This window comes from Taeniopygia guttata, chromosome 3 (assembly GCF_048771995.1).
Source record: "Taeniopygia guttata chromosome 3, bTaeGut7.mat, whole genome shotgun sequence".
NCBI classification, from domain to species: domain Eukaryota; kingdom Metazoa; phylum Chordata; class Aves; order Passeriformes; family Estrildidae; genus Taeniopygia; species Taeniopygia guttata.
The window spans coordinates 65,620,065-65,643,233 of record NC_133027.1 but is presented as its reverse complement, the minus strand read 5'-3'; the positions used below and the strand labels follow the sequence as shown (position 1 = coordinate 65,643,233).

The following is a 23,169-nucleotide window of genomic DNA, read 5'->3' as shown; positions in this document are numbered from 1 at the left end:
TTCCTAGAGGATCTCTGACAGCAGAAGGCAAGCTAAAGAGTGTAACCCAAAAGTCTTAAAATTTTAACATTAAGTAGCCAATGATGCATTTTAGTTGATCTGGCACATGATACTGTAAACCTCAGAAAAAAAGATTGAAAATATTGCAAACCTCAGAAAAAAAGCACAAGCAAATGTAATTCCTAGTACCACAGGTGGTGAAAGGGAGACAGAACTTTTGACTGGCAGTTCCACCTGAAACTTCTGTAATTGCACTGTTACTCATGGAAATAGATATTTATGGATGTCACTACTATGACTGAAGCTCACATTTCAATATATGGCTAATGTCTGGGGAAAAATCAGCATACAGTACAGTATTTGCATGACCATAGTTTCAAAATAACCTGAATACTTTCTTCTTTTACTAAGCATTTTAAATCTTACAATTGCTGTGAATCTAAACTATTATTGCTATCATAAAAGCTGTGCAGAGTCTGGAAAAACGATACGTGATTGCCTGGATTGGAAAAAAAAATGTAACAGATATCCTAGAAAACATTTATGGCTTTACACATTGTCAGGATACTGTGCTTGGAGAGCACAATACAGCTGGAAATACATTACTGAGAGCAACCTGAACAAATACATCTGAGAGAAACAGGTTTTCCAGAAAGCCTTCCCTCCATCTGCAGATCTAGTGGAGAGAGCTTTTCCTCCTAGGCTATCTACTCAGAGATTTTCCTTCCACAGCTTCATCAGTATGAATATATTTCAAGAAGAATCTGTAGTGAAGAAAAGAACCAACATGTGTTTGCAAGATTATCAGTGGGTTTTGAGTGCATGGTAAAAAAATGTCAGGAAAGGGGTGACAGCAATATTTCCAAAGCTTCTCATCCCAGTGGAGCTACATTTACACAAATGTATTTGTAAGAAATGCAGAGAGCTTGATTACAGTAAATATGGCCTGATTTTGCAGTCATGAGAAACTAGGTCAGAGGGAGCTTAGTTTATCACTAGGATATTTGTGCATCACTGTTAGGGCTTTCCCACGACTTCCCAGCTGCATCTCCTATCCATCCCCACAGCAAACTGCACCCACTGCTGTCACGCAAGATGCAAAGAGGGAAATGAAGCCATAGGACTTCTGTAAGATGGTAAATAATGTCAGCTTTGGGATATGCACATAATTGGAATGCTGTTGTGCAGGCAGCATAAAGAAGCACAAAGTGTGAATAAAACCTGAGCAGAAGTGTAGGTAAGGTACTCAAGTATCAGAGATATTTAATCTGAAACACTTAGTGGCCTAGTTATTCAACATGACCAAAGTATCAAGCTTATTTAGTCAGAGATAACAATAAGTCTGCAACCAGACTTCATCAGACAAAATACAATACAGTTTATTAACTCTTGCATTGCAAATAGGAATAAATCTGGGAAAGGTCTGCGCCTATGCAATCCTAATGCTCATTATAAGGTCTATATGGGATTATACAAAGAGCTAATTTCACCATTAATTATTAAAGTCAGAAAGATAAAGACTGAAGAATAATGAGCAGATACTCTGCAATACTAATATGTGCAGCCATTAAATACCTAACAAGTTAACAAAGTTAAGAAATATGTATTAATTTTATTTAAAATAGTGCTTCTTTTCCTAGTCAAATATTAAATCTCCATTTTAAAAGTGAAAAGGAAAAACAAAGTTATCAGATCTTGTGAGATCTGATTTACAAAAGAGGGAGCAAGCACAATTATTAATATGTATTTATCCTTATATTTCCATTTCATTTATTCTTTCAGTGTTAGGCTTTATCGGACAAAAAATTTAAACTAGATATCAATTAATGCAGATTTTTCAGCTGCTCACTTTTGTAACTTCAAAAGACAGAAGAAGACAAAATCATAGCCACAAGTCTTTACTGAATACCATAAGGGGCATGGATACCACAGCCCATGCGGACACCTACACCACCTCATTAAGGTAAAAGGTGACAGAAGAAACATTTAAAATCTGGCACATCTCATCTTTCAAACTGCTGCAATAATTTTTATATATGTAGGTCCCAACTGAGAAAATATCTATGCACATGCTCAGCCTTTAAAGACGGCAGCAGTCCCTTTGAATTCATTGAGACCATACAGTTACTTACTGCTAGTTATGTATTTAAGGGATAGGTTTCTCTCACATGGTTAGCTCCTTTTTCTACTCAGCCTTTTTTCAAGTATTCCCTAAAGGGAATCCTGTGGGATGCAGAGGTTATTCTTTTCATAGGGTTGTTTCATAAAGATGATTACTAGCATGTCCACCATCCCAAATAACAGGTTATTATTTTCCACCTACCTGATTTCTACCAACATTTTCAAGCTGATGCAGTGTTCTTAACCTCCCACTCCATTAGCCCAATCCATCATTAAGCATCTGTTACAATGATCACTCTGTAAACTCAGGCAATGAGTTTTTAAAAAATCCCTTAACTTTGCCCTGGATCAGGTAAATTTTGTTTGTTTGTAAGAATTAAGGGAGGGAATAAACTAACAGAGTCAATCAGATACATTGTGCAACACAATTAAATATCATGCTGGCCAGTCCCTTTTCAATTCCCTTTCAGCTTATCATTATTATTTTCTTATTATGGTTTATTAAGGTGAGATGAGACTATTTTCTGTTATTTTCTATTTCCTTTAAAGTCACATAGAATTTTGCTGTTTACTGTGTGAGATTTGAATAATCAGATTCAGTATGTATGCTGAAGTTTTAATTTTCCTGAGCAAGCAAAGGAAATATAACACCACCTCAGTTTCCAATTAGTTATGGACTTCTGTTTATTCCTTTACTGCAATCATTTTTGCTTAGTTAGTAGTACAAATTGTTAACCCTAAAAATTTATTCTCTCACTTGCACTAAGAATGAAAAAGGCATTTTCTCCTTGCCCTACAGAACTCAAACAATCCTTATTCCTCCATTTCCAGAACCTTTTTCCAAGGAATCTGATTAACTGATGAAAACAACCAACAGTTTATGAACCCACAGAACACTACTTCCTGTCTTCTACATTTCCCAGTAGGTGAGGCTCTCAAGGTGTGGTGCTGTGCAAAGCTCAGGCAATATTAACTAATTAATTAATTGTACCATTCTCTTAGCAGTTCAGCTCACTGCTCTAGACAGTGAGTTGGTAGCAGACAAAAATAATCTTCTACTGTGTACCTTAAGTATCCATCAAAGAAAAGTTAGTGAATTCGTAGTAAAAATGTTAAAATAATTTCGGGGTTGGGAAAAATATTCTGAGAGAAAATTTAGAGAATTTGATATGTCCACCTTAGAGCAAAGACCCAGCAACTGTCCTCAAATAAATATAATTTTTTTCCTATTTAATGAAGTAATTGCAATGATAGCAATAAATGAGAGTAATTGTTCTTCCTAGTAAGAATGACATAAAAAATAATAGACATCTGGAATGACACAAATGTGGGGCAAAGAATAAGAAAATTATACTATGATTTTTAAAGTGATGAAAGAAACCTTCCAGGCGGTTATTAGAAAAAATTCTGCATAACTGCGCCTGCTAACGCTTCTTCTGTCATATTCTCCAACTTTCTTAGGCACTCTGTTCCCTTGTCCCTTTTAAAAATTACTCACTTCCATTCTTGTACTCTCTGTTCCTCTGATTACACTGCCCTGCATATGTGCACTTTTTTTTTTATTATTATTTTTTTATTTTCTCTGTAGGGACTGTGCCCCAGGTCTTGCACTATTCTACATTAAACTCACCCTCAAACCTCCCAAAACTTCATTCTGATTATGGTGTCATCCCCATGGTTCTGACTCTAGGCAATGGCCTCACCTATTGTCTCTGCATGACTCCATGATCCCTGGCACAGACCAAGGCATACTTTTCATAGGTAATTACTGATTTAAGATGATTGCACTAATAAGTGCCATCAAAAGACACATGCTTTACACTTTCTAAAAATCAGTATCTGATAGTCTTTGAAACGGGTCTCTACATTTGGAGTTCTTTATGTTTGTGAATCACTTAAAAATTGGGAGTATTTTTCCAATTTCTTTAATAATATACCGTAAAAACAGACTATATAAAGTCTGTTTAGATATCTATCTGGAAATGCAAGTTCTGACACAATGCAGTGGTGTGGGCTAGCTGAAAGAATAGGAAAAGTTTCCAAAAGCAATGACTCTGTCATGCTAATAATTTATGAGGCATTTTTTCAAACATCAGCTATCAGATGGAAATGGGAGGAATAATAGAATATAATTTCTGCTTTACAATGGCCTGTTAATACAGAAAGGCAAAGGCGCCTGTACTCCAAGGAAGCTGTCAGCAAAGCTGCAGGCTGGAGGTCCCAATATCACTTACAGCACTGGCAAGGAGGAGACCACTTCTTGGGAATGAAGCTGGAGGAGGGAAGCAGAAGGAAAAGGCCGTGGGGGGCTAGAAGAGGAGAATCAAGGATCTTTCGTCACCATTCTTTTTTTACAGCTTTTGTGTGTCTGGACTGATTTGTTGTGGGAGAGCTGCTGGAGACAGTATATTTGGCACAAGACAGGGTAGCTCAAAGCCAAAAGGATGGTGCTATTGCCAGTTTAAACTATGGCTTTTCTTTTTTTCTTTTTCTTTTTCCTCCCCCCTCCCTCCTTTTTCTTTGAAGAAAGGAAAATAAAAAAGGGGAAGAAAGGGATTTGCAATGAAAACCAGAGCAGTGGGTTAACAAGAACCCTGCAGACTTCAGTAGACTGGAAAGATACACGAGGCACTTCCTCTACCATCTGGCATGCAATTCTGCTGCTGCTGCTGCTCTTAGTACATAACTTTGGAGTGAATAAGCAAACAAGCAAAACTTTTTTAAGAGACAACAACTACGAAACACCAGCTATTAATCTGTCAGCTTTCTCTCTTCCCTTTTCCCCCACCACAGTATTCCTTTCCTCAAGTCTTTTCCAGTTCTCATGTCTATCTGTGAAAATAAGCACTGCCTTGTCATGTTTTCAGAGGACTCCATTTGCCCTTTTTTTTGGCATTGCTTCTCAGAATGAATGAGGGACAGAGCCAATGCATTTATATTTCTCTTCTAAGCACTTAAGCTTCTTTAACTTGGAGTGAGACAAAAATTCAGTTGAACTATTTCCTTCAAATATGGCTGCAAGTGTGAATGCAAAAGAGAAATTTTAGGTGAGCCAAGCTTGCTGAAGGACTGTTTAAAATGCAGTTATAAATGGCTGGGTACATTGCTGTGTAGGAGTATGCACGATGTTGAGGTCACATCTTCAAGTTGGGTAAATCATCACAGCACAGCTTAAGTCAGGGAAACAGAGAACTTGCAAAATCTGAGTATTTTGTCAATTAGAAATCTCTGGGACTGATGCTACAGCTGATTTTTGGTGCTAGAACTCCTCATATTCAAATATAGATCTTCCAGGCTTTCTTGTGAGCAGCTCTGATGTGGCTCCATTCTTATAATGAAAAGACAAAAAGAAAGTAAGTTACATCAAAATCTTGGATGAATTAAGGATAAGTAATCACTGAATTGGAGTACAACTGTGAAGCATAAGTTTATTAAGAATAAGATGAATTAATTTACATTAATGCCCATTAATGCCAAGCAACGATTTTAACATATTCTTTTTAATTCACAACTGCTGATCCTTAAACTGGCCAGAAATCAGAAAGAAAAGCAAAACTCCAGGCTATCTAAAAACAGTTGTTTTCACTTGACAGTACTTCTACAAGAGAAAAAGTACATACACAGCTTCTTGAAATACTGATACTACAACAACAGATTTATTTCAGTTTGTTTTTTGACTGGCCTCCTCCTTTGCACCTGTAGAACTGTAAGTGAAAACAAACACAACAATTAATCCTGATCCTCTCCATAATACAGGTACCACCCAAATGATCCAACTACAAATGATACAAAACCTTTCACAGTTTTAAGGACACAAGAAGGTAGAGTAGATTTTGAAATCTGAGAATATTTTATTGCTGCTATCAAGAGGGTTGGTGGCTAAGTTCTGTTAACCACTTAAATATTCACTCATCTAAAAATTAGTCTGGACATCTGTGAATACATTGCCTTCCTCAATGTCTGCTGTCTTTTATCATAGAATCATTATGGTTAGGAAAGCTCTCCATGACCACGGAGTCCAACCTTTGGCAGTACATCACCTTGAAGCTAAACCACAGTGCTAAGTGCCACTTTCAGTTATTTCTTGACTACTTTTTGCATTCAGTGAAGCTGGAAATGGCACAAGGATAGCCTTTCTTTCAGAGTTCTCTGGCACTTCTGTTCTTTGCCTCAAAGAGACACAAAACACAGAGGTAAACAAAGAGGAAAAACAATAGCTGAAAAAAAGTTACTGCAACTCCTTGTTGCACAAAACTTAAATAGGTGGGGTGTAAGGTTTAAACTACTCAGTAGGCAAAGAGACTTCACAGTCTTCAGAGTCTTCCGGATTTCAGTTGCCTAGTTTATCTCTTCGGAACAGTGCTTTAAAGAGTAGTTGCATGACACACACCAATATAAAACACCTAAAATATCACTATAAGCCATATGAAAATAAAACAAATAAAATTTGCCTTTCTAGAAAATTATAATTACAGACTGTATGAATGCTGTCAGTGCTTGTGCTACTGTACTGCACATCATCTATTTCTTTGTTCTTAACTCCTTTGTTCAATGAGTCAGGATATCCTGACACAAAAGACTGAAAAATATCAGCACAACAACAACAATACTACACTGCTTTGGAAGTGCTTCATAATTTTCAAGGCAAAGCTACCAAGTGTAGAGGGCTAATACTATGGCACTACAGTCTGCAATCAAAACTTTAGCAAACATTACAGTTGTCAGTTTGAGGTTGGAACATCAAGATAGGCAAGGCAGAGATCCTGTAACAGGGGAAAAACAGCATGATGTTAATCTGAGGAGGAGAGACATGCACCCTGTTTTCTACATGTAAGGGTGTTAAGCTTCAATCCTTTCTCTTGGCTTCTCTTCCTGTGTGAAGGAAGATCCTGCTTGTTTGATGGTTTTCTTCTCCATCGGGAGAGAAGGCAGAACGCTGAACGTAACCCAGAGAAGACAAACGTATTAACTATGCACGCGAGGAAATGCTATAATGCCCACTAAAAGCCCATTAAATAAGCCTTCTGCAATTTTTACTGAAAACTAAATGCTGGTGCAAGAACTCAACGTCCACCCCTCCACTGTACGCTCTGCAAACTACGGAACAGACCAGTGCCACGAGTAGGCTAAAAGGGATACCTTGTAAAAAGGCACTATAAATGTGAAAATCGCATGGCCCCTCCGGGTCTGGGATCCCCGGGAAGGGCCGGGTGCTGCTACAGGGTCTGGCCAAAGGCAGCCCACAAGCCCGGGGAAGCCCTCGCTGACAGCTGCGTACCCCAGCACGCCACCTCTGCTGCTGCCTGAGCCAGAGCACTCCCCCGGGCGGCTTTGCCTTGGTTTTAAAGATTAGCGATGAATAATTGCCTCCTCGTCGTAGTCTGGGAGCGACCGCTGCCACCAGGCACTGTCCTAACGTGAACCCGTTCCGGTGGAGCTGTACAGCCGAAGTGCTTGCGGGCGCGGGGCAGACCTCCCCAAACCCGTCCTTTCGGCACCTCGTTCCCCTGCGACCCCTTAAGCGCGGGCCCCTCCGTGTGCCGCCCGGGCCGGCGTCCGGGAGCGGGGCAGGCGGGGGCACCGCACGCCGCCAGCGCACTCGTGCTTCGCTCCCTGCCCTCGCAGCGTCCCGTGAATCACCGCCCATCCTCCCGCCGAAGGGCAGCCGAGGCGACGGCTAGGTTTGACTAAAAGGCCAAAACCCCCACCAGCTCCGCAGCCGGCGGGGCGAGGAGGAAGGCGGGGCGGCGGGGGCTCCCCCAAGGCATCACGGCAGGGATAAAGTCAAAGTGTTTCCGCCGTGGCGCTTAGCGGGCTGCGAGCTGCGGCTGTGCTGGCGCGGCCCCGCTGCCCCGAGTGCCGCCCGCAGCAGCGGCCCGAGCCCCCGCCCCCCGGTCCCGGCGCCGCGCCGGCATGAGCGGCGGCCCCGCGCCTGCCCGGCAGCCGCTTCGCCCCGGCGGCAGGCGCCAGGCGGCGGGCTGAGGGCGCGCAGCGGCGGCAGCCGAGCGCGGCCGCCGGAGCCCGGCGCTCCTTCCTTCCGCGGGGTCGGGGCCGGGCGCGCCCCTGGCGAGGGGCGGCGGCGGTGGGCAGCCGGGCGCCCTCGCCCCGCTCTGGATGCCCATCGCGGCTGCTCGGGCCGGGGGGTGGCTGCCTCTCCCCGGCGGGGGGCGCGGGCCAGGATGCCGGTGCTGGAGCGCTTCTTCCCCGCGGCAGAGCCGGGCAGGCGGAGGAGGACGGGGGACGAGCCGATGCCCTTTCCCATGGGCAGCCTGCCCGGTTATCAGCAGGGGACCCTGGCCTGGGACTTGCCCGAGATGATCAAGATGGTAAAGCTCGTTTGGAAATCCAAGGGGGAGCTCCGCGGGACGAAGCACAGAGGCGTTTTGGAGAGCGAGGATGCCCTGGGCGGTTCGGCAGGTAGGTTTCCCCCGCGCTGCTGCTCGGGGAAGCTGCGGGACTAACGCGGCTGGGGGCCGGCGGTGGCGGGGAGCCGCGGCCGGAGCCGGACCGTCCCGTCGTGGGGCAGAGCCGCCGGGGCCGCAGAGCTGCCGGAGCGAGCGCGGCCGGGCTGAGGAGCAGCCGGTGCTTTGGGCAGCCCTGTGCCGCCGCCGGGACTCGCGCACCGGAGTTTGTGCCGCGCTGAAGCCACGTCAGTTTGCCGATGGCGCTCCCCCGGTCCGGTCTGTTGCGTGGCTTTTGTACGCGGGGTGATAAAAGCTCGGCTGAAAACCAGAGCTCGGCTGGCTGGAAACCGCCGGGGCAGCCGGGCTCGGTGCCGGCGCGGAGAGCTCTCCCTGCCCGCGTGGAGCTCCGCAGCGGCGGCCCCGCGGTCAAGGTGACGGAGAAACGGCGCCCCGGGGCCGCCGGGCAGCCCGGCCGCTGCAGGAGCTCTCCTGGCTGTGCTCGCCGTGCCCTTCCGAGCGCATGGCCTCTCCTCTTGCACCGCCAGACCTCTCCCCGATCTTTGCGTGCGCCGGGCTCCCTTCCCAGGAGCTGCCCGCGCTTCCCTTGTGCAAAGCTGAGCGACTCCCTTACGGCTTGGATTTTGATAGCCACCACTATTAAAAACTTGAGAAACGCTGCCCTATCCCACTACTTTCTCTTGAAACGTGGTATATCACTGGGTAAAGAGCACGTGCTTTTTCCTTAACTGTGTAAATCTTGTCTGTAAGTTTTTTCCGATGTCACTAAGGTACGGCATGTCATCACGTGCCTTACTGAAGTCCAGGTTGGACCTGCAGCATTTTAATTAGGTAGAGATGAGTTGTCAGATTAGCAGGGTACTTCTGATCGGTTGATTCTGCATCTTAAACTGTGCTCCGCACTGCGTATGGTTCAAAACTTCTGTTGAAGTCAAGGTCATAGGCCTATGGTTGTCTCACTACCAGCTGGTAATTTTTTATTCTCCTGTAATTGCACTACTGTGATTTAATAGACTTTATGAAACTGTGTGGCTTGCTTCTTCAGAACTCTGGATTATCTCATCTCTGCTTCTTGGTCACTAAATTCTTCTGATGCATTCAGTCTTCAAACATTGTGCCTTCACCTTCCTTTGGTGTACCTCTTATTGAGACCTATAATTTACTGTACTTTGGACCAGAATAATTTAATTTCTTAGATAGAATCATGTCTTTGTAGGTATTTCGAAGTGCTTGTTTTGTGTATGTACATATATATTCTCTGTAATTGTATATATAAACTTGAATATTAAATAGGTATCAGTCTCTTTTGAATGCCGTCTCAGGTTGGCTGGTTGGTTATTGTGTCTGTTATTTGAAATGTATGCAGTTTAATCAAAGAATGCCTGGTCCACTTCCATTTTGAAAACAGGGAGGTAGGTCTTGGACTCTGAGGAAGATGTACAATCTGTCACCCTACTCTTGGAGAATCACTTCAGTTTAAAAGAATAATAAGTAAGAGTGATGTGGATAATGAAAGAGGAGGTCATATTGCTCTTTAAGACTTGGAGCAAATCAGCTGGGAATGTGCTATAGCCAACCAGGGAAATTGAGGCTTGTGTGGTGAATGCTGAGTGTTCAGAGATGGACCCTAATTAAGCAACTCAAGAAATGCTGCATTGCTTACACCATATGTATGAGTAATGGTGGTTTTTTAGTGTGCTTGTGTTGTATCTGGTGAAATTACTTTCATTAGGTAACAAATGAGATTCACCTTCAGATTCCTGGAGGCAACTAAAAATGAGCGTGAATGTACAGATTAGTCCACTAGCAGGATGTGAGTAACTTGCATTTACTCAAATGGCCATTACTCGTATCCTGTGGAGGGGACAGTCCTCTTCATGGTGCCAGATCTGTTTCATAAGCTCAGCTGACTTGCAGCTGTACAAATCAGGGCAGAAGTTGACTCCTAACTCTCAACACTTTAAATACGAATCATCAGACGGTTTGAGGGAACCAGACCTGGGTTGCTGGTTTTTCCTCCTCAGCAACAGTCATCCTAGTAGTTTTCCCTCTTGTGGTTTCATTTTAGTCACTTTAAGTACATTGGAGTATGTGGGAAAACCAGTAAATGCTGAAATCTAGTATACTTAAATAAGTGCAGAGTCAAAGAATGCAGAAATGGGAAGAAGAGATAATCGTTTGGAAGGCTCAGTAGTTTGAGGTACTCAGCTTCATGTTTGGGTGATGTTTTTTACATGTTTGATTACTGGGAAAAAAAAACAGAACAAAACTTCATTACTTGTATCTTACAAAAAAAGTCAGTACTTAGTCAGGAATCAGATTTTCTTCTGGCGGAGTTAAAACAAATAACTTCTGCTTGAGGTACTGCTAGCTAGGCAAATAAAGGTTGATTGTTCAGTAGTAGAATTCACAGCACTTTCCACATCAAGGGCTTTTTCATTTGAATTTGTAAGTATTCATGTGATAACTCATGTTCTGTTATCACATCCTCATGAAACTACTTTGTTTACAGTAGAAGAGGAAATAGATATGAATTCTGGAAGGAAACCGTCAGGATTTCTGGCTTGCTTGGTCATATTAATACAGATTTAGCTAAGCAAGTTTCTTTGCTTTGTCCGGGTGATCGGACTGGGCTTTGGGCTGGCTTGCTAGAAAAGTCACAACCCTCTTAGCCACAGATAGTGTGAAGGAGGAGAGCTATATCTGCACATGATGTCAGTTCTGTGGATGGCAATGTCTTGGGGACCCATTTAGCCATAATTTATACCACATTCCCCTTTCCTGAGGTAGGAGTAGAGAGCAAAACTATCTATGTGTCCTGGACTCTCATATGTAAGAGCTATATCTGGGTCTTTCACCTTGTTCAGTACCGAGAATAAGCTATTTAATCTCCCTGCAAAAAAACAGTTTGCAATACATCATGCAGCACGTAGCTGGGATGAATGAAGAACTCAGATTTCAGTGACTGCCTGCCTGGGGTTTCTAATGATGATTTATTTTCACTTCCAAAGCAGTAAAACTCTCATCTTAAGCCTTCTCTTCTTGTTGCCCTGCTTTTTAATGTTAGTATCAGTTAAGACTACAGACCTTTTTCTCCTGCTCTTGGCCTGCTGTTGCTTAGTAACTCTTCCCCCCCACCCCACCCCACCCCACCCCATTTCAATCCCTGACCAAATCAGCACAAAATTGAGATTTGTTGAAGACTCCCTCTTGCTGTGCCAAGAGCCATTTCTGTGGGAAATGGGTATAATTTCATGTCATTCCATACTGTGTTTCAAACAGATTATTTGCAAGCCAATGCCTTTTACTTGAATGAAATAACAGCATGTGTTGATATTATTACAACAGAATTGTTCAAATAATTCTGATCTACGACAGTGTTGATCTCTAGGAGGAAACTCTGTTCTGTTTAGGACCCTAACTTTCTTATCACCCTCTCCTAGAGTTCAGCAGTAGCTTTGCATATCAAACAAACCTGATCAGGGAACAGGTACAGGTTTGCCTCCGAGAGTCTGTTGGGAGCATTTGTAACCTCTTAAGCTTACAGTGATCATCCCAGATAACTCCAGAGAGACTTTCTTGCGCATGTGCAGACATGCATGACTTTGAGAGAAGGTGCAGTGCTACTAAGAATGATCGAGGTCTGTTGAGACACTGTGGGTTTTTTGAAATAACCCTGAATGTTTTTTTTCCACTTACCTCTTTCTGTTGGTGGATGTTTTCTCAGAAATGTAGGTTCTGATTCATGTGTGTATCATGCTTGTTGTTAACTGGCAAGTCCCTTTGCCATGAGTAGGAAAAACAAGCAAGTACCACTCCTATTCCTATTTCCAGTTGGGAAAATCTTCACCAGTTATTGGTGTGTCTATTTACTTATCTTCAGTCCACTGTCTCCTTTATGCTTCAGTAGTCTATTCAAACTTCTTGTTTGCTCTTTCAAACCTTAGAGCTGTCTGCTGAACAATCTTGTGATACACCTGTTGGAGAGGTCAGAGTAAAATCATGTGTGTTTCCTCAGTGGTTGCTTGAAGGTCTTCCTTAAAGTTATTCACGAGACTCCCAAAGACTTTGTTTTTCCATAGTATCCCAGGAAACATGCCTTCTACTTAATTTTTCTTTTGTATTTAACATTTTTTATCATGCTGTGCAATAGCTTTGCTGTGCATGTTAAAATAAACTTCATACTTCTGCTTTCTTTCAATGCTTATAGAATAACAAAATTATTTATGTTGGAAGAGGCCTTTAAAGACCATCTAGTTTCAACCCCCATAGACCTGGTTGCTCAAAGTTCCATCCCACCTGGCCTTGAAGTCTTCCAGGAATTGGCGTCCACAGCTTCTCTGAACAACCTATTTGGGTGTATGTTTAGCTGTGACACCTTGAAACTCATGCTTGTATTTGTAGTTCCACTGCAATAAATTCGTAGTTCCACTGCAATAACTAATAATCATAAAATCTTTAAATCTGCGAGTTACTGAGAACTAAATGAGGGTTTGACTAACAGCTCAAAAGCTCATAGTTTTGAATATTTGGTGCTGAGCATGTAGGTGCCGCAAATGTAGACCCTAGTAATAAATAAAATGTGGGACATATCAAATGGCATTGTCTTAGCATCTGACTAGTCTTCTGTGTTATTGTTTAGATTGAAATCAGCTTTGTTTATGTCCTGCTGACAGATGCACAGCAGGCAGGAGGGCAACTTGCTATATATTTCTGAGGTTAAGTTTTCTTTTCTTCTTTTTTTCCCCCGAGTTTTATGTTGAGACTTGTTAAATCCATTACACTTAGAAGGACAAAGAATGTGAATTTGATTGCTCACTGACTGTTGTCTTGAAAATCCTGCCCCTGGGAGCAAGAAATTTGCTATTCTATATTTGTGCAGAACTGGTTAAAGCAGTGGAACTGTGTGTGATGGTCTCATTAAGAACAGTGAAATTAAACAGTGTACAGTACCACTTCTGTAGTGTGTGTATGTAGACCAAGAGAGAAAATTCAGACCACATCTATGGGTAATGCTGTTCAAACACAACTCTTCAGTTTATTGGCTGAACATAAGTTACTAATACATAAGATTTGGGACTATTTTTTTTCAAAAAGACAATACTAATTAGAGAATTGGCTTCAGAGATTGTAAGAAATTACTTTGAGATGCTAAATCATGGTCAGCATTTAAATTCTGGTGCTTGTTTGATACCTCCTCTTTACTTTGAAGTATTTTTAAAATGTAGTGTAGAATGAGAAGCTGAACTGATAGTAGAAGTCTTTAATTTTGAACATGTCAAAATGAGCTTATGTGAGTGTCAGTTGAAGTTGTGTTTATTTTGGGAGTGAAATTTTTTTACTTAGCTGCTGTGTTTAACCACTCTCTTCTGTTTCATTCTTATGTACATTTTCTGGTGGGGATTTGTTGGGATTTTGGGATAGTCACAGTAAAGTTGGAAGTGACCTTGAAGATGAAGAAGTTCAATCACTGCCATGTCCACCAAAATAGGAGCTAGACCAGGGGGAAACAGTGGAGAAGAAATAATGTGAAAATCTCAGTTATTTCTTAATAGTCTTTCAGTTCAGCCTGGCTGGCACATTTTTTGTTTGCATTAATGTGGATGTTGGAAAACAAAATTTATTTGCAGAAATATTTGGAGAAGCTCTTTGAGCGGCTGTTCAGCTATGTACAACCACAGAAGAGAGAAAAAGATTACAATATTATAGAGCTAAGACTTCAGGATAAAGTTAGGAGATAAACCAGAATTACCCAGATTGGATGTTGGCCAGCATGAAGAAGGGAATGGGGCTGGTGTGCTAGAAAATTGACAGAGGTTTATTGGTCTGTCAGCTCACAGACAAATGAGCAGTCTGCTGAAAACTGTAAATACAAATAGAGCAAATTCCAGTGAGCTGTGTAATGGTGTCCAGATCTGTTGCTTTCAGTGAAGCTGTTCTAAATATTAGGAGCCAAAGATGTGGCTTTATATATAAAAATATTGTTTCTAAAGGAAAAGCTGAAAAAGCTACTACACTGCAATTCAGAGCTGGGTTTGGGGGGTGTTGAATGCTTGTTTGCTTCATTAGGGATAAAGCTGATAGTTTTCTTTTATCTTTGGTAACTTGACTCTAAAGTTCTATGTACTCTGTGAAGAATGAGACTGATCAGCGGCTACTGATGGAAAGCAGTGGTGGTATTAGCCATGCCTGCCTAGTGCTGGTGGTTTTCTGTATTGCTTAAATGTTGTGAGAGAAGTGTTTAAAATGCATTGTGGGAGGCTCGATACTGCATCCCAACTCCCAAAGTAGGAAGTGCATTGTATGCAACGTGTTTGCTGCTGTTTCAGTGCTTCTTCATAACAAACTTTGTGATCTGTTGTACTTAACAGAGTTCATTTGGAGATATGCATCCCAGACAGCTTTCTGTAGTCCTGATTTAGGAAGTGTGAATTTGGCTTTCTATCCAGACAACAAAGAGAAATGGTGTCCATGTCACCATTTTTTCCACTATGACCTATTCACACTCCCTTCTCAGAGCTCTGTTTTCAGAATATGCTAAACCATGTTACTTAAGATAATAGCTCACATGCTGCCCCACCACTGCCACGTTTCCAGGGGGCATCTTTACAAATGGGCAAACTTGTCTGAATTGGAGTTGTCCTGCAGGACTCCCTGGTGTCACCTCCTTTGAAAAAAGTCAATTGACCTCAGGCTGATTCTTCACAGCAAGTATGCATCTGGTTCTGGCCATAATTTTATAAAACTTTCTAGTTCTCATGTCTTCCTTTTATCTGGATTAAAAAGTGAAACACTCTTGAGATATCCAGCTTAAAATATGCTTTGCCATTTGTTAATAACTTTTCGTAAGTCATGCTAACTTTTGTCAGAAAGAGGATTCAGCCTACTAAGTTATGGGATAAATTACATTGGGTTAAGTACTTAACTGACCCATGGTGTGGACTTGCAAGACAAAAATGTCTTTGCTCTTCGTTTTTTTCCTCAGCTTGCATCATACAATTTCTTCTGTCAATGTTATGGTTAACAAACAAACAAATTCTGCATGAGAGAAGGAATAAGTCCTTCTTGCTCACCTCTGGATAAAGCATTCTTTTGGCTCTCTGTGGACTGCCAGCTGTGGTTTTCCCTAAAAAAGTTGAACATAGTATGTTCTAAGGTATGTACTAAGAGAGCGGGCCAACACAACAAGGATTTAGTAGGCTCAAGAGTATTGCTGTCAGTGATATTGTCACGCTTATGACAGTAGCAATAGAGAGGCAAACCCCTTCCATTGCTCTTTGAACAGAATATCCTGAAATTCAGGTATCCTTCAAATTGCCCTCAGAAAATAAAACTTTGCCATTGACCTTTGCCAGTTTATTTATAATCTCTGGGGATGGAGGATGATGGAAGTGCTCCCCAGTCCCAGGAACCGAGGACCTGTTTGAAATTTGCAGTGAAGTCAGGGACAGTCTTAACATAGACATAGATGGGCTTTGTTCTAAACCAGGATGTTCAGTGTTACTTTTAGGTAAAATCCTGTGGAAGGTGTACTCTTGAGTGTCTCTTTATATACAGGAGACCATTTGGAGAAATTGCTGTAAACTTCCCCAGCTCTGATCCTTTCTGAAGGGGAAGTGTGCAAAACTCTGCTTCCTGTGGGAGCATATGAAATCCTTTCATCTGCAGCCAGCTCTGGCTTGTGTGGAGGTAATGCCCTTCAAATATTGCTATCTCAGTGTTCTCCTGATATCCCTGACCTAAGGTAAAGACAAAGTATTAACTCAAAGGCTTACTTAAAAGATGCTCTGTGCAGGTGCTGTTAGTAATGAAGAGTTATCCTGGAGGGTTTTGGGAACGCATTGTGCTGTGGCAGGCATTGCTTCTTTCCTGCTGCTTAAGCACTGCCTTGAGATTGAACGCTTTGTTTTCAGCTGCAGGAATTACAGATCAGACAGAAGAATACTTCTAAACTGAGTACTGCAAAATAGTGTTTGAACACTGCTTTTGAAAGTTAAATCATAAAGTAGGTTCATCAAGTAGAAGGAATTAGTTTTAAGCTTGCTGAAACTATGTTCCACAATAGTAAAAAACTAGTGTCTACACAGATGTGCCAGGTGAATATTCAATTAAAAATCATACAGAATAACTGGAAAATGCAGGTGCAGAACATTTCTTAAGCCTTCAAAATTTCGACAGGTGCTGAAAACACCTTAAATACACAGTCCATTATCCTGTTTTTAATATCTGTTGGCTAAGTTCTTCCTTGTCCAATAAGAAGTGCTTCTGTGAGCAAGCTTTCCGTTAGTTAAGGTTATCAGCAGCAAGTCCTTGGGGATTTATCTCTGCATGTTATCCAGGTTGTCAGGAGATTGTGTTCACTGAAACACCCAGTTGCTTATCCAAATAGCTGTGTTCCAAACTTTGCTTATCCAAACATCTTCCAAACAGTTCATGTGTGCAAAACTTAAACTGGAAATCTTGTAATTACAGGCTTTCATGGAAGATTTCTTATTTCCTACTTCCAGCCTGACTGGATATACTGCAGGAACAGCTGCCTTCACAGTAATTGGGCAACTGCATTTCTAACTCCAAGTCGAACTGAGAGAATAAAGGGGTGAGAGAGTCTGGGCTTCTGTGAAATGCCAGAAAAAATTACTTGATCCAGCTTGGGGTCTGCATGCAGGTTTGTCTCATTAAAAGAAGTGGGGAGAGGAAAAGAGTTCTGTACTCCCTGCTTGCAGATTATTTTAGTGATACAGATTATATTCAGGAGCACTAACAGCAAGAAATAGAAAACCACATGCAAGAACTTCTGAACTTTATAGGTGCTGCACAGCTATTGCACTTGCGTTCTGTTCTTTCTGGAACACTACTGAATGTGCATTTCATGTTCTCATTTGGGAACTAAATCTAGCTGAATAAATTAGTACTGGGAATATCTCAGAACTGAACTCAGTTCTGTGTGTAAGTCTGTGTGTTGCTTTCCATGACCACTGGAAAAGAGACTAAGGATAGAAGAATTTATTACACAGATGAGAACTACCACCCTAAAATGGCAGAGGTGCAAGGCTTTTAGATGAGACAGTGTCAGCATACACTTCCAAGCCAGGTCAGTTTGAACATCCTGTTTAGAGTCAGCAAACTGAGAGCTCTCAAGGAAGCAGAGCAGTGAGGAACAGAGCGCACTTAGAGGAGACAAGCAATGCGTAGGAGTTGGAGGGAGAGGTGGTAGTTTCCTCAGTGCTGTTTAGGCCACTAGCATGTCCCAAGTTGAATCCCAAATTCCCTCCTTGTCAGTCATGAATAAGGCGACAATCACTGTTTTGTATAAGTGCTGGCACAGCTTTTTACCCGTCTTCTTTCTGTCAAGTTGTCCTGCCCTCTCATTGGAAACCATAATTGCAGATGTGGATAAGGGTATGGTGACACAGATGAAATGGGCTTGATGCAGTCCTGCATTCACTCAGAGACTTTTTTTTTAAGGGGCATGTTATGAAGTATGGTTTATCCGTTTTTCTAGCTTCGTGCATCTCAGACAAAGTGATGAAAATACCAAGGATAGCAACTCAAGTTATAGCAGCATAGGGGCTCATGCTGAAGACATGAGCTGCAGGCAAGAGCATAAAGGAGCCATTACAGGACTACAGTAGTTCAGCTTAATGAATAATCAGAATGTTTCATTATGATATCTTCTCTTTTTTCCTGAGTACTGGTTAACTTACCCACTGTAAAAGTAAAAGGGATAGTAGGACTTGTGAGGTGAGTACAGATGACATACTGCAGGCAAGGTGAAGTGCAATAAATAATAAGTAACTTGAGATATAATTTAAGTAATCTAAGTTGTAATAAGTAGCTTAAAACAGAAGTGTGCCCAAAGATCCTATTTTGCTGGGGGACAATCAATAAGAGTCAGAAGTGTGGTATTTTCCTGTCAGAACTGGACTGTGATGTGTTCAGTGCGTGGTCTGTGTGGTTTACCTGTTAGAAATGTATGATCCTTGACAAGATTTCACAGATCATCAGGAGAACCTGAATTGTCAGATCTTCGGTAATAACTAGGTCTGAAGTTCTGCTTCAAGATAGAAGCCTAACTTAATTGTCAAGGAAGCTACCTGATTTGTGCCAAATAAATGCTTAAGCTACCTACAGAATCCTGTTCTGGTTTTTGGAGTTAAAAGATGCAATCTGTAAAATATGATCATCTACTGAAATCACATAGCTGTTAAATCATAATTACATTAAAGAGATAATTATGTAACCAGCAAGCCTATTTAATTTCCCTGTGGAATAGTAATAGACTAGATCTTCACTTCCCCCGTTTCTAGCCGTGCACATCATTAAGTACCTACTAAGTAGCTGGCAAAACAGAGTAAAAGTTAAACTAACTTTGCTAATAGTGAGCTGGAATTCTCATAGCGAAAATGCAAGGTACCTTATTTAAATATTGGCTGCTTGACAGAATCTGCGCCACAAGCCTCACAAGACTGTCACTAATCTTTCTGTAAGTGCCCTGTAGCCAAAAATGTGCTGATGTCTGGCTTTGCACAGACTGGAGACCTGGGAGATTATATGTTTTGAATAGGATCAAATGACTAGAAGGGGAAAGCACTCTATACTTAGCTGTCTTGTCATACAGACAGAAAAACGTTTTGCATGTGACCTTGTTAACAGCATGAATTAAGAGCAACACTGAATTAGAGGCAGAACTTCTGAGGCTTAGATCATCATTGAGAATCTGTGTTTTTCTGGTCATCTGCTTAATTTTTTCCACTATTCTCCTTTTTAGACTTAAATTTTTGTGCTGACTCTAGGTCACATGGAGAGATGAGGGTGAGAAATTCGCCAAGCCAGTTCTCCTCCATTTTAGAAAAGCAGAGCAACAGTTCAATACAGAAGTTTTTTCACCATTACTGTCAAGTCCTTGATTTCTCTTAATAGCCATTTGTTCTCCCTTCATACTGCAAAGTCTGTCCTCTGTACTCCTCAGCCACTATGCCTTTGAGCAGCTTTCCAAATTATTACGACCAGACTGACTACCTCACTGCAAATTAATTTTCTTCTGTTGCAATCACATCTCTGTCTTCAACTTAACTGGTTCCCACACCCTCAGTATTAATTGCCTCTTCTCTATTTCAGATATTCTTTGAAGCCTTCCCCTCCTGTAGCCTCCACCTCTGTGCACAGTACATTTTCACTCATGCTTCTTTCAACAGAAAATTGGCGTTTCCTGTCCCTTGCACTCCCTCTTCCTCCTTGTTATAGGCAGAATTTTATTTACTGCCCCTTTCCTGTAACAAAGGATAGCACATGGTAGATAAGGCTGTGTCCTGTTGGAGTCTGCAGACAGTTGATGTCCCCTACAAATACAGCTTGCCATGTCACTGTATGAATGGCTCGTGAAATGCCTCATAAATATCTGTTCCCTGGCTCAAGTCAACAGAACTCTGAGCTCCTCTTTTTTTCCCAAATAGCACCCCATACTTTATTTTAGTTAGGGTAGATGAAACTACTGGGACGACTGTCACGGTGCAAAGGCAGGAATGCTGCTAACCAGCAACTGTTTAAATTATGTGTCTCAGCCAGAAGGTATATATTCAGTACCCTGCAGGAGCTTCTCTTTTACCTTTGTCCAGAAGGAGAGAGTAGATACTGAAACTTAATTTTCTGTGAAAACCTCATTGTGCACTGGGTCACGAGCATTGCAATAACCAAACCCCTATGGCTTGTAGGAGTCAGCAGCTTTCCCAAGTGAACTGGTAAGATGTTGCCAGTAGAAACTTGTTTGGCTTTAGTACTGCTGGTCAAAATTCTGCTCCTGTTCCCAAACCTATCTTTTTATCAAGAGAAGAATGTCAGCCTCTTCTGAGTGAGCACAAACGGGGCACACAGCAGCAAAACTTTGTATCTGTCTCAAATTTTTCTTATAGTTAAGAGCTGGATAAAGTAACACAGAACCATCAGGGCCACACACAGGGACAGAAGTGGAAGGAGAAGAGATTAAATAAAATAAAGCAGTGTGATAGTAAAAGAAAAGCATGTAAAATATGAATGCCAGACAGATGGCTTGAGTGGGGAGCACAACTAATCCATGGGATATCAGCACAGTTGGATGACTGTTTTAAAATCTCTTTAAAGAGGGAAACCGGTAATTGAACTGGATTGGACAAGGATAAAGCAAAAATAAGCTGCACTGAAATGAGGAAAGAACAACTTCTTAGACATCCCTTATGTAGTGCTACATTGCATTATAAATCATAAAATGGTTTGGGTTGGAAGGGACCTCAGAGATCATGTAGTTCTAACCACACCACCACGGGCAGGGACACCTTCCACTGGACCAGGTTTCTCAAAGCCCCATCCAGCTGGGCCTTGAGCATTTCCAGGAATGGGGCATGCACAACTTCTCTGACCAACCAGTTCCAATGTCTCACCGTCCTCACAGTTAAGAATTTAATTCTTATATCTAAGCTAAACCTGCCCTCTTTCAGTTTGAAACCATTTCCCCTTGTTCTGTCACTTCATGCCCTTGTAAAAAGTCCCTTTCCAGGTCTCCTGTAGGCCCCTTTTAGGTACCAGAAGGTGCTGTAAGGTCTCCGTGCAGCCTTTGCATCTCCAAGACCCCTCCAATTCTCTCAGCCTGTGTTCATAGGAGAGATGTTTTAGCCCTGTGAACATCTCTGTGTCCTTCCTCTGGCTTTGCTTCAACAGATCCACCTCCTTCTGAGGTGTGCCCCAGAGCTGGATGCAGCACTTCAGATGAAGCCTCATGAGAGCAGACTGAGGTGGCAGAAGCACCTGCCTTGCCCTGCTGGCCAGGCTGCCTTTGACACAGCCCAGGACATGGCTGATCACTTTAGCTGTGAGCTTACACATGTCAAGTTCATTCATGTCGAGTTTCCCAGCCACCAGCACGTCCAAGTCCGTCTCACAAGGGCTGCTCTCAATCCATTCTCCACTCAGCTTGTACTTTTGCTTGGGATTGCCCCTATCCAGGTGGAGGACCTTGCCTTTGATCTTGTTGAACTTCAGGAGATTTGCACAGGCCCACTTCTCAAGCCTAGTAAGGTCCCTCTGGATGGTATCCCTTCTTTCCAGCATACAGAACACGCCATAGAGCTTGGTGTTGTTGGCAAACTTGCTCAGGGTACATTCAGTCCCAGTGTCCATGTTGCTGCAAAAGTGTGGTGTAGTGCGGGTTGCTAAGCCAACCCCTGGGGAGTGCCAGTTGTCACTTGGACATTGAGCTATTGACTGCAGCTCTTGAGTTTGACCATCTGCCACTGCCCATCTGTCAAATCCATGTCTCCCCAGTTTAGAGACAGGGGTATCGTGTGTGACAGCATCAACTGCTTTGTACAAGTCCAGGTAGATGATGTCAGTAGCTCTTCCCATAACCACTAACACATTGATTCCATTGTAGAAGGCCACCAATTTGTCAGGCATGATTTGTCCTTACTGAAGCTGTTGTTTGCTGTTACCAATCACCTCCTTATTTTCCATGTGAGCATTTGGTGTAGTTTCCAGGAGGATCTGCTCCATGACCTTGCTGGTCACAGAGGTGAGATTGAGCAGCCTGAGCCTTACCAACCTACTGACATGTAGTTCTTAATATCTTCCTTGTATCCCTTTTCTAATAATGGGGACTTTGCTTCCCCTTTTCCAGCTGGTGGGAACTTTACTGAAATACCACAGCTACTCAAATAAGAAGGAGAGTGGCTTAGCTGCTTCATCTGTCAGTTCCCAAAATAGCCCATGAGTGCTGTATAAATCAAAAACTTCCTTGAAAGTAAGGGTGTGTATCACCTGCACTTCAGGCTGTCATCTTTGAGGATGAAATAAGAAAATATTTCTTTAAGGCTTGATACACGTGCTAGTGGAAGGTGGCCTGTGAACAGGAGGCACCAATTCACAAAATAGGTGGCATTCAGTTCCATGTGGGGACACGAGTACTCACTCTTGAAAGGAAGATGAAACAATTAAAACTGTTTTCTCTGTTACTGTTCTCCCTTTGTTATCAAATGTAAAATCTGCAAACAGATGTTGCAATGGAGCCATGGAAAATCGGGCAAATATTTAATTTTTCCATCCCTGTTTAGTAAATAAAGATGTTTTTACAAATAAAGAAACATGGGGGAAATAATGAAAAAGACCCAGAACCAAAAGGAGTTGCCTACCAGCTCCCATTGCCTCGAGTAGTGTTATCTTCCTATTTGCTGTGTGTGGAAAACCACACCTGAACGCTTGGCCAGCTGAGAGAGGCAGTAAGTCACTGGTGGAGCCACACATTGTGATTTTGCCAAATCACCAGTGACGGGCTCTGAAAGTGCACCCTGCAGACTGTTGCCAAAGGAGATGGCCTTCAAAGAGGTCAAAGTCTTCACTGCTTGAAAACGAGAGGTGGGAGGAGGATGGGTGACCACTGTGTTGGCTTTTCTGTGTGAATCTGTTATAAGGTGCAGAGTGGAGGAAGGAACTGACTTTCTTCTATTTCCTTTCTAGCTACTGAAGGCCTGAACTAATTTACAGGAAAGCTGCCAGCCTCTTTTTTTTTGGCGGTGGGGAGGTGTGGAGAACAAAGACTGTGTGTAACTCACTGCTTTTTGGGGGAAGTCAGCTAGCATTTAGAGCTCTTCGCAACAGATCA

At 42.3% G+C, this 23,169-nt stretch overlaps 1 protein-coding gene across 7 annotated transcripts in view; it reads left to right on the top strand.

Annotated features, from left to right (window-relative positions):
- PDE7B (phosphodiesterase 7B) overlaps positions 1 to 23,169 on the top strand; it is a 169,553-nt gene that overhangs the window by 79,824 nt on the left and 66,560 nt on the right. For 2 of the 7 annotated variants that reach the window (XM_030269577.4, XM_072927031.1), the window contains one exon: positions 2,953 to 3,047. The exons of 4 other annotated variants lie outside the window; for them this stretch is intronic. In XM_030269577.4, coding sequence (XP_030125437.2) covers positions 3,002 to 3,047 — 46 coding nt within the window. In that variant the 5' untranslated portion in view covers positions 2,953 to 3,001. Of the gene's footprint in view, positions 1 to 2,952; positions 3,048 to 7,851; positions 8,539 to 23,169 lie in introns of those variants that run through there. One more of the 7 variants, XM_030269572.4, reaches the window with a different exon arrangement.